At 33.1% G+C, this 12,544-nt stretch overlaps 1 protein-coding gene across 2 annotated transcripts in view; it reads right to left on the bottom strand.

Annotated features, from left to right (window-relative positions):
• Positions 1-12,544, bottom strand: part of LOC134857139 (sodium/calcium exchanger 1-like) — a 110,778-nt gene that overhangs the window by 31,790 nt on the left and 66,444 nt on the right. For both annotated transcript variants that reach the window (XM_063873513.1, XM_063873514.1), the window contains one exon: positions 11,743-11,905. In XM_063873513.1, the coding sequence (XP_063729583.1) occupies positions 11,743-11,905 (163 nt within the window). The remainder of the gene's footprint in view (positions 1-11,742; positions 11,906-12,544) is intronic.

Genomic DNA, 12,544 nt, shown 5'->3' with positions numbered 1-12,544 from the left:
AAATCTGTAGTTGGTCAATATTTCATTTAGCAAAAACTATTCTAGATCAATTAATGGGCAGTTGGACCATTCAGGGCTTTGCCCTAATACGAGCAGTCTTGGGTTTATTTTACATTTAAGCCAACTAGTGATTTTCATGATACATTTATGCCTAATCAAACTGAAAAACGTGTACCGCATAGACAGTTGCAGCTCCATTGGATGAACAGTCTATTTTTTCGACTTTTGAAGACAGTGCGGAATATCTATGCATGGCGTGGTGTTTTTGTTCAGTCAATTTTCAACTTCTTAACTAAGCGTTTTTGATAAAATACTCTTATACCATCTGAAAGATATTGATGTCTACAGCTCAAGTTTATAAAATTTATTACCTGTGATCATTTTTCCTAACTTTGGGGAGATGAAAATTACTAATTCCGCAAATTTGGAAAAATACGCGCGATATTTCGCGTTCTTATAACAAGCGTAAGCTGCGGATTAGTGCGTTCAAAATTAAATAGTGGCCAGCAATTTAGTCTTGATATTACAACACTAGACGCTAAACACACCCTGAGTATTTAACATAGCGTGTGGAGGGATAAAATGAAGAAACAATGACAATTTGTTTTTTTTTCTTTTTTTTTCACTTAATTTGTCAATTATTCAATTTAAAAAAAAAACACTTTTTATTGGCCTTCATTGCAGTCGAAATATCCAAGGTTTCACCTTGATATACGAGCAGTCTTGTTGTCGTTCTTAATTCAAGTTTTTACTCTCTATTGTTCCATGATTTGAGAACGTGAAGTTAATAGTTCATTTGACGGTTGCCAGTTTCTAAAAAAAAATAACCAAGTTAAGAATAATTGAGCCCAGCTTCAGGAAGTTGACCATAACAAATACCAAAGGGCCCCTGGGTCTGAACTTTTGAGTAAAAAATGTCTCAATTCCCTGAACTGTCTTCTTAAGTACAAAAACTAAAAGAGATTAAAAAGTGTCTAAAACTCTCTCTTCATTCAGGCTAGTGGCAAGCAAACTCGCTTGGCAATCGTATGTTTTCCGAATCGATACCTATTTTGCAGTCAACTCTTGTAAAATTGGTCTATATAAAAGAACCGCCAATAAGCATATATATTTCTCACTTTTTTCTCAAATCAGAACAAAAACCGACAAAATAGGCAGGGAGTGAACCTTCCTGCCCATGCGCCAATTTTTTCGAGGAGTTTAACAAGTATCTTTTGGATCCAGTTCTCAAATGGAGAAGCCTAATTATTATATTGCATACAAGGCCTTGAAAACAATTGTTCAGATACTTATTTTGCTCACAAACAAAACTCGCGCTAGCTTCTTGCTCTTTTTCCCCTCTAGGAGCTTCATGCATCAAAAATGTTTATGTAGAAAAAATTGATTCTTACTTATTTAAAGTCTTTTATAATTGATTGTAATGGGTTATACTTTCTCCGTTTTTTTTTGAAAAATAATTTGCAATGATTTCGAATTTTTCTGCCTACTAGAAATCTAAATCTAATAAGCTTTTCTATTCAAATTATTCTTTTTAAATGTTCCCACTCCCCTATCCGTTCACGAGTTTACCCCCTCCCTGCGTTTTTTTGCAACCCAACCTCCCAACCCCTCACTACTGCCCTCTCCCCGTAAATATGGAGAAAGAGGGGGTATGGGTTTCAGGCGCGGCAGGATTGTTATAAAGATGTGCACACTTCGGGGGGATTGGATGTTAGCGACAAGTTGTACGGGGGAATTGTAAATGTGGGGGTAGGTGGGTGGTTTACGTGGTGTTGTAAGCGTGGTGTAAGCGGGGAGGGTGTGTAAATTTGAGGGGGAAGTGGGTTTGTAAACGGGTGGGGGGGGGGGTAAACAATGACACGACGATGACGTGCAAGCCGCGGGGAGGGACATAAATTGGACCAGCGAGAGAAAACCAATATCAGCAAAAAAAACATTGGGAAACTAAAAAAAATAATCTCGTTTTATCTCAAGCAGTGGGTATTGTGCTAAAAAGATTGTTTGGTTTTTAATGTGCCGCACTGTGTTTGAAATATTATGAAAAACTACAAAAAATACAAAAATTAAGATTATATTCCTTTATAATTGACAATAAACAATTAAAATGGATTTCTTTAATTTGACAAAAAAAAATTACGATCCAATTTTGATAGGCTATATTCAAAATTTTTTGAATTTTACAAATAATACAGCCAGAAAAAGTATTATACAATAAACTCAGTGCGGGTGGTCGGAGGAAGACTTTAGTGGATATCTCAAATAACCTCAAGCCACAGACTAATCCGCCGGATAGGAGCGATCCAACGCAATCTGAGGAACTTTTTGTATATTTTCCGATTTACGAATTAGTCGACTATTCAGGTGAGGCTCCCCTAGATCAACGGCTATCCTCTAACCCCGGTAACGAAGCGCTTTTACAGCGTTCAAACCGAAATGTGGACCCGCCAAAATTCTATAGTAAAAGGTATTTCATAGATGTTATAGACCAAATCGACGAAACGTCTGGATGAGTTACCAACCCAATCATTTTGGACAACTCTAGCTCAAACGAGTTACAACCAACATTAGTATGCGAAAATCTTTCGGATGATTTGAACATACTATCGGATACAAACCCTCTTCTACAGATGAATCCCTAAGAATGGGCATTGAAGCATATAATGAGAACGCTGATTTGGATAGCGAACTGTTTAATGCCGAGTTAGAAAAGTTGCTCAGCGGAAACAAAAACGAAAAAAAAAACTCATTTTTTCCCTCAATTCGTTGATAGTCTTGTCTCGAAAACCCAATGTTAACCCGTACACAATCTCATATTCGCTGATTACCATATATATATAACACCTTATTTTGGCAGTAAAAAATGTTCCCTACATATTTGCAGGGACTATACTTTCATCCTTCATTCCACTTATATTTCCCAATAACAATTACACAATTCTCAGACTTATTGTTTTTTCATTGCTTACAACCATTAGATGATACATTTAATTACATCCAACACTTTTATAATTTGGAACTTTTTTAACAGTTTAGTTAAAATGTTATCCTTTGGATTCTGTTTTTTTTTTTAATTTTTTGTGGATTTGATTTGTTTAACTGCACAATTAACTTTTTAAGTTAATTTCCCTATCAATTTTTTGTTGGTGCATAATCTACTGTGCTTATTTTTTTAAACTTTCCTTTACCTTGAAGTGGAGAAAACGAGCATTTAGTTATATTTAACGCAATTAAGGTTTTTTCCTGCTTTGAGGAATGATGTGATTCCTTTTGTGTATTTTGTCTACTTAGTTCAATCTTTAGTTTAATTGATTTAACAAGTTACTTATGTTTGACCGTGATACTTTCATTCTCTCTGGCTTGTAATATTTTAACTTTCAGGTTAATGCACTTCTATTCTTTTTTTCTTTTAATAGTACATAAGAAGAGTTAGCTGTAACAAAGTAACGTTTTATCAAAATTAATCAAGAGAAGTTGAATTTAAAGAAGCATCTGATGAATCGGTGTCGGAATATTGCAAAGTCAAGCTCTGAATTTGTTTGTATTTATGTTTAAATATATATATATATATTTATATATATGCGACTTTTTTGGAATGTTAATGAAACGACCAAAATGTTACCTCAGTTCATTGTACAACGGTTCGAATTACGGAATCAATCATCACGAATAAATAGTTCACGTTACGCTGCCAAAAGGAAATTTGGTTAAAGTGCGCATAGATTAGTCCAGAACGTTCCAAATCTCAAAATACCAACAAAAAACTCGATCTTTTTTTGAGCTCCGAAAGTCTTTTGTTTTCATGAATATTCCTCATTGGGAGACTTTTAATTAAAAGCTACATTTATCATTTTGTTCGCAATATAGCTCTGAATATAAAAAATAAGTGTGAACGGAAAAAAACTTGACTAAAAAATTTTATAGCAGTCTCAAAATTGTTTTTTTATTTTGAAAATATGAAATAAAAAGATTTTAACTGCACCAAGACATCTGAAAAATGTTAGAAGTTTTACAACGTCAATTGAAGGGAGATTCAAGTGTCATTTTGATAAATATTTTAAATTGGTTGACTAAAAGAGCTAGTCATAAATTTTCTATAAAAGGAAAATTTATCATACAAATCATTCAAGTTTATGTACTTATTGATATAAAATAGCTAGAAAAAACTTTGATTCTTAACTTAACATATATGAAAATTTTATGACTAGCGTAATTCCATGAAGCAGAAATGTGCTTTTTTTGTATATGTTTTTTCAAAATTTTTGAGTTCTGTTTGTAACCGAACACAAGATACACAGACCTTGATTACTTGAGTTTTAAAAGGATACAAAAAATTTTTTGTGGGACAATTTTGAAACCACTCTGCAAAATATCGTAGTCGCAATTAAAAAATACCAGCCATACAAGGTTCATTTCTGATATTGTATCATGAGCTTTTGTTGCCAAAATTTTTTTTTTAATCTTAGACAAAAAATACCTCGACTTATAGGCCAAACACCATTTTTTTTTCAAATTTAGATTAGAAATTTAGAAAAAATTTTATACAGTTTTTATGACTAGCATTTTTTCTCAGGTTAATGAAGGTCAACCCGGGTAGTTGATAGATACTTTCTTTCGGCTACTGAAATTTGAGAGTGCGCTAACTTGAAATCAAGAACTCAATTTTAATGGATTCCTAATTCTGAAAGATGAAATACTGAATATAAATTAACATCTTTTCCTTCTATGCATACATCAGAATGCATCAATACATTATGGTAATTGAAAGCATAAGTCAAAGCAGGTTAATATCAAAATATCTCAAATTACAATAAAAAATGACGTCAGATCAAAAAACGATTGAGGTAAAAAAAAAGTTTGGGATCAATTACAACCGCTGAACTGAAACATATAGTGCGTGCTTGCAAGTTTCTGGAAAATTGAATATTTTATATTAACGTAATTTCAATCTTGTCTAGACAAGTTGCGCAAAGCTCGCAGTTAATGCTTTGTCTCGAGTTGTTCTGAAGAAATCTATTGTGCTACTATCAGTGTTTTTTGTTTCCTGAATGAACAATCACATAAGACGACAATCACTTTTGGTGGGACTTTAGACTACGCTACACTGAATGTACTCATCAATGAACTTATCTAACTATAACTCTTGTGTAGTTTGATTGGTTCAGAAACTTTCAAAAAGATTGTCAGACAGACAATTAAATCGATTTGAACCAAACAAAATCGCGGCTGGTCAAATTTTAAATAGTCTCTGTTCAAAAAATCAGTTTACGAAAAAAAATATTACATTAAAATTAATCTAAAGTGAAAGTTTTCCAAATTTTGAATTCTTCTACGCGTATAATAGCATATTTTGTGCTGCAAAAAATTTCAGAAATCAAAAACTATATTAATTGAAAAAAAAAAGACGCTAAATATTTGATAAGCAAGCGGCGCGTCATTGTTTGGATAAATTGTAACTCAAATTAGAATTAACATTAGAATTTTCTTCCCGTTATGATAAATATAATAAAATATAATATGTGTTACTTATTTGCGCGTGATAATTGAAGAATGTTTAGGTTTTGGACATGATTTTCAAATACGTTGGAAAAAAAACTGAAAACATGAACTCTATAGAATCAAGAAATCTTTTAAATAACAATAAAATTGAAAAACAAAATTCTGGCGACTTTCTGAGTTGTGCCTGAAGTAGCGTATTCATCGATAGAGTAATTTCAGATAAGGTACACCGTCTGTTCGTCACCCTATCTTGTTTTCGGCCGGATAAATTCGTGCGACTTCTTAGTCTTATACCGATCTTAATCTTTCTCTTAAATCTTCTAGTCTCAAAACATCTAGCGTATACAGTTATTTGCGGGTTAGGTATCTGGAACTTGTTCCAAAGGAGAACAATTGTCTTCTAAGTTATATTAAAAAAGTTGTTCTGGTGCTGAAACTACAAATAGTTTCAGCATTACAAATAATTGTCAGTGTTAGTTATGGATCATGACTGGTTAGTTCTAAATATTTTACAGAGATGGTTTGTCAAGAAAATATTAGGTTATAAATACTAGTTTTAAACTGGTTCCATTTGGGTAAGAGCTTCAGAGAGATCTTTTCAGCATTTTTTTTCGAACATATGAAATTTTCTGCGCAAATTCTTGTCTTAGCTTACCTAAGTTTTAGCCAGGAAAAGTTAGCTGTGAAGGGTGCAATAGAGTTAATTGCATTTTGTTGTGAGCTTTTCTTTAGGAATTTTCTGTTCTCACAACCTCGTAGAATTTGAGCTGATGAAAAAATTAATAGAACTTTGAGCTGGCATCTTAAAAAGATTTTTTGCGTAGTTTTACGGTATTCATTCAAAATAAAGCTTAGAATTAGACAGAAACACCAACAGTTTTCCACTTGGCTCTTTGTTTGAGCAGACTTTTCCCAGCAGTCTCCAGTTGGAGAAATTGTTAGTATCCTCCAATTGAAGTACTTGCTAGAGACATATAAGCCTCGATATTCGTCGATATATACCTGAACCCCACAAACAACACGTCCGATTTCTCCATGACATGATTTGTGAAAATTGAATTTATATTGTCTTCAAAAAACCGTTTTAATTTTTTGTTTCCGTTTTTTTGTTCGAAATGTATACTTTATAAACACTATCAGAAAATTTCAACATTCACAAATTTGAAAAATTTGAAAATTTTTGCATATATTTGAACATTTTAATATGCATAACTTTCGAAATGTTTTTAGCGATTTTTTTGAATTTTGGGAAAAAAGTTACTATCTTAGAACTTTTCCTATGAAAAAATGGTACGATGCCGGAAGTTTCCCACAAATCTTATAAGAAGTGCTAAGATAGGGGAGTTTTTCGATAGGATGGTCAACCCGGGTAGCAGAAACTGTAAAAAGAACTAACAAAACCAATAACAAACTGACAAAAAAGTTATTTTGCAAATTGCATGCAAAGTTGAATGCTGCTTATGATTCTGGCACTAGAATTCAAATCTACGAAAAAAAATCAAGAGGCATACATTTGTACCCATATCTTGCAGTTATATGCCTAACTTCTGTCTGACTGAGCCAATCTATCCCTAGTCAGCGGTAGTTTGTTTCAGTAAAGGGAAACAAAAACGTGATTCGGACTTCCATTGAACCGTGCTTTACAGAATTTACTCAAACCACTAGAAAAATTTGAATGTTTTTGCGATAGTACCATCCAAAAGGTAGATCCTTGATGAACCATCCACCATTGCTTCCTTCGCAGACACATACTTCTAAACTTTAACACTCAACAGTATTTTTTGCCTGAGATCAAAATATAGAAAATGTTGAAAAATTGTTGAAAAATTTGCCCAGTAGAAAATACATAACGAGCACTCTCGTCGCAGAAATATCTGCGTTGAAACATTGTGTTTTATGTTTCCCCTGATTGCAAAACGAAACCATTCCAGCAATTTAGCTGAAGGGCTCTAAGCTCCACGTTTGTCATTTCTTTTTTTTATTGGACTTCATCAGATGCGAGGTAACTACGGTTCACATCAATTGCGTTGTCTATCCAAGATCTTCAAAGGTGATTGATTTTTAACCCGACCAGAAAGAAATGCATTTCACCAGTAGTTTTCATTTTAACTTAGTAGATAAATAGATAAAGAAATTTATCTTATCGACAAGACAGACCTGAATGTTGTGATGACCTTTTGAGGCATCCAAATTAGATTGTAGTCAAATAGTTCTTAAAAAAGTTAGTTGAATAAAACAAATAACCAGGCAGCAAATAAATGCTTGACTTAACAAATAAGTTAATTTACATAGTATATAATTGATGGGCAACATGTTCTCTTTTTACTGGTATACCTACTTGCACAAAACAATGTTCACATAATTTGATTGTTTAGTGGGCACGGATTTAGTTACCAACACCCGTTTAGTTTCTGGGTTGGAAGATCTTAACTTGGTCTGTCTGGGGGAAAGCATTTATATTGATCCGCGAAACAAATTAAGAGATTTAATTGTGAAACAAAAACTGAAGAAAAATTGAATATGTTGAAGAAACTTGGAAAAATAAGTTTGCTTTTTAGGGATAAATCTGGAGACTTCAGAAAACTTTTTCGATAAATTATATAATTTTTGGTTTCTGATTATCAAAAGAACACCAGTTCATTTTTTGACCATTCCTCATTGCTGTCAGTTTTATGATTGAAATACAGGCTAAGACTCGCGCAAAAACAGAGTTCTTCCACATCTTCAGTAATGAACAATGAACAATCTTCAAAAATGAAACTCGAAAAAAGACAAAAGACGGTGTTCGTTTTTCTCAAACTGGCAATAAATAAGATATGTGATTTCAGAAGGTCGCTTCGCTCAAAATTTTTTTTTTTCAAAAGCACGATGCCCAAAAACTGAATTTTTTTCTCCAAGTTTTACAAAAATATCTAGTGGATTGAGGGCATAAACTATTTTGAGGGCGAGTGCGGTTGTAAAAAAAACCCCAAACTTTTTTACTAGTGAAGTAAGAAAATATACCAGCAAAACTTTACTTCTATTTAATCACATGGTGGGTCATTTAACACACCTTTTTTAAGTTTCCGAACTCTTATTTTGAGAATTTAGAGAACATTTTAAAGCACTGAATTTGTGATTAGCTCGGCATTCGAACCGCATTAACCCAGCAAAAAAAGACAAAGACTTCATCAGCAAACAAAATGAAGTATAACATTCAAAACTATTTTCAGTAGAGTTTACCGCATTTCATCTCAACTCACTATTGACTTTGTTTTTTTTTCTCATAGTTGTTTTCTTTTTGACGTTTCAGTTTTGCAAGAAATTTTTATGAGAAAAAATGAGCAATAACTGCTTAAGTATCTGAATCTAGAATCCTTTTAAAATTGAAATGCGTAACTAGTTTAAAGTTTCATGCTTGTTAGTGCAAGAGTTAAATGCAAATACTTTTGTTTGCTTTTATGAATAGCTCGCTAGGAAATCTAAAAATTTATTTCCACTTTCGAAACCCGGAATTGTTCTTTGTTTTTTAGCGCCATTTCCGCGTTCGTATTTGGAGAGTGCTATTTACGTCACTTTCAATTGAACTCAAAAAGTGCATATATACCTAATTGCATTCATAAATGAAGCAATATGTAGGAATGCACATCTGCAGTATTTAGAGACTTTTAAGACTTTTCCTGAAAAAAAGAACAAAAAATCAGCACGACCTATAAAAGAGTCTTTGCTACGTTCATTACTCTTAAACTCTTGAAACGTTGAAAAATTTCAATTTTTTCTTATTTGCCTCTCCATGCTTAATTATAAAAAATCTCAGACCCCAACAGTGTAATTATTATGGCGGCGATGGCTAAAATGGGAAAACCAAAAATGTCGTAAGTAAGACCTTTTTAATTTTAGCTTAGAATATCGATATCCTTCTAATAAAACTCTATAAGGTCCACGAAAATCACTAGTCCAAAAACGGATACATTTTAAAATAAATAAACCATTCAAGCGGTTGAAAAAAAAGCAATAAAAAATTATCCGAAAGACTTTGGGACCAAAGGACTTGGAGCAAAACAATTTTGCTGCTGGAAAAATAATCGAATTCACATTTCATGCACTTTAACTATGTAAAAATTATAATCCTAATGTTTCAAGTTAGTGCAATAAAAGGCTGGTTCTTCTTCCTCTCCTCAATATACGAACTAATTTACATAAAAGACTTTTGTTTACTTTTTGCTGGTATATAACAATAGACGACAGATCCAATTTAAATAACTGTTTTATACTTTGAACAGTTTTCATAATTCATTTTAAAGCCAATATTTTGGCAAAAGTAGTGTAAATGTGGAACTGTAGAATTAAATTTCATCTGGCAGAGTAACGTGTTTAGAAAAGCTATCTAAGTAGCATGCACAATTGATTGAAATTCAAATGAATATATTATGCCTTTCAGTGCTCAATTAAAATACTTGCGGTACTCAATTAGTTATCAAAATTGCCACCTATTTTAGTATATCACCCAATTTTTTTCTATTGCTCTTATAATCTTGCAAGGAATTTCTATCAAGCAAATAATGCGGCACCCGCATTTGAACTTAATAAATATTGATCCATTCTATATTTGATTCACAAAAATTTTTATAATGAAATTCTCAAAAATTTGTTATAATCAGTGAAAATTGGATCATAGAGTTCAATTTTGCCGATCAAAAAACACCATTTTTAACCGATCATATATCAAAATTTTTAAAAAGTATTAGTCTGAAAAATTCAAATTGAATTTAACATAAACAAAAAATGACCATTGCATTAGCTTAACACTCGCTGCTTTAGTTGAGTGAGATTCACTTATCCGCAGTTAGGTTTCATAAAAATAATCGATTGTAATTACATTTTGGGATTACGCAAATAAGTATAATCAATTTTAAATCATTATTTTTACAGAAAAAAAAATATAATCCATTCAAAATCCATTATAATTGATTATAATGGATTCTTATCTCTTAAATTTTGGCAAAAATTTTCTGAAAACTATGCAGCTTTTTCTGAATTACTCATAGCCTTCTAGTTTTCTAAACCTCCTCACATTTAGTAAAAATTTGCAAAATCCACCCTCAGCCCACCCCCCCCCCCCCCCATCACCTAGCACCCCATCTAACTACCACGACACCTACCCCCTCCCACCTACCGTACCCCACCCACACACACCACTCCCCTCCCCCGTACGTGTTTTTATGGTTTTATGTTAAATGCAATAAAGGGTAAATGGTTGGGAGGGGAGGTGGCGGTAAGTGAAGACAAGAGGGAGACAAGTAGGAAAAATACAAGTAAAAACAATACATTACATTTTTTTGCTGTAGCCAAATGTAAAACACAATTTAGCGAATGCAACGTTTAAGTTTTGGACATTTGATTTCAAAGTTATGGAAAATCCAGGCTCTTACTCATGAAAATCTATTACAATCTAATATAATCTAATATAATCGATTAAATTGATTTCCACTTTATTTGTTCTATAATCGCTTATTAGTCTATTAAAATCGATTATTTTAAAATTTCATTGTGACAGACCATTAAAATCCATTATAATCAATTATTATTCATGAAACTTCATTGCGGGTAGTTTGAGAAACCGGGGTCTCTTTAACTGTATCCCCTTTTTGCAAAAGGGGGAGATTCGTTACTAGGAATATAAACATCTGATATGCTTAACCGTTGATTTATTTCTTTATAGGGGGAGGGGGGGTATTCGTTACTAGGTACCCGAGGGGGATATAGTTATAGAGATCCAAAAACGAATGCTGACCTTTGTTTACCGCCCACATTGACTCCTCCTAATGGTTTCAATGGTAGGGACAGTAAATTTGGCAAACAGGGGAAGGATATTTGAAGGGGGTCAACAATTTAGAACGCAAGCCCCCCTCTGCCTTCTCATGGATTCGACTCCCGGCGACCGAAAGATTTTTTTTTTTCAAGCGAGCACTGGAATTCTATAATCGTTCAAAATTTTGCTGAATAAGTCCGTTATTATCGCTTTTGAATGCAGTTTAGAAATTGTAATAATTAAAATGGTTTCATTTCAAAGGTATTTTGTGAGTGGAACTCGCTGGACTTCGTTGCTAGAATTGTTTAGTCTGGTGTGACCTCAATTCAGTTAAAATCTCCCATCAAATCATAGCCCCATTAAGAAAAGACCCAAATATGGTGGGGCTGTAATTTTTTTTTCTTTTTAAGCTGTGAGGGGAGGGTAATAATAGTAAAATAGTGCTGATGTTTCACCGTTTGGTATGATGTTGACTCGGGTGATGCTGGTCTTGCCTAGTTGGACTGCCTTGGAGGGAGAATGGAGGATCACAAACACCTCCCTCTCCACAGCTGAGCTCAAGTAGTTGTCCATTAGGGGGATCTCAATCACACACACCCTTTTCTCATTCGAGAACACCTAAAACTCTTTTTTTTTGCATTTCTCAAACATTAACAATTTTTCAACTTTTACTCGAATTTTTGCAAATTTATAGCAAAACTTTACGAAATAAAATTTATAGAATTTATTCTAAAATTCACTTCAGTTTCAAAAGTTAACTTATATTGCTTATAAGTAGCACTTTGATATTTAAATTATGTATTCATAAACCTTACTAGTTATTAAAACCACGCACGAGTTGCTCGTTTAGCACTAGATAAAAATAAAGCAATATTTCAAAAGAAGCTGGCCCCCTTTTTAACAACCCTTTCAATATACACTAGTGGACAAAATTAAGCGCAAATTCAAGAGTTTACCCTAAAAAACGCCTGTTTTTAATGTACATTTCGGACAACATTTCCTTCGATATTCAGTCATTTTTTTTACATTGACCGAGAGCAAATGATCAGAGCTATCATCTGTGAAAGTATCACTATTTGGTTTCAATGAGCTACCAATGTAATCCGAGTCTAAAAATGCCAGTTTTCCTCATCTGCACTAGGCTTTTTTACTTCGCGTGAATAAGTAACAAACGTCCGAGTTTAGTAAAAATTTCACACCGATTTTTTCCATTTTTTCGCTGAGAATGTTTCACGCTGCATGAACAAATTTTTACTC

Source organism: Symsagittifera roscoffensis, chromosome 1 (assembly GCF_963678635.1).
Source record: "Symsagittifera roscoffensis chromosome 1, txSymRosc1.1, whole genome shotgun sequence".
NCBI lineage: Eukaryota > Metazoa > Xenacoelomorpha > Acoela > Convolutidae > Symsagittifera > Symsagittifera roscoffensis.
The sequence above is the reverse complement of the archived record's forward strand: the minus strand, read 5'-3'. Positions and strand labels throughout refer to the sequence as shown.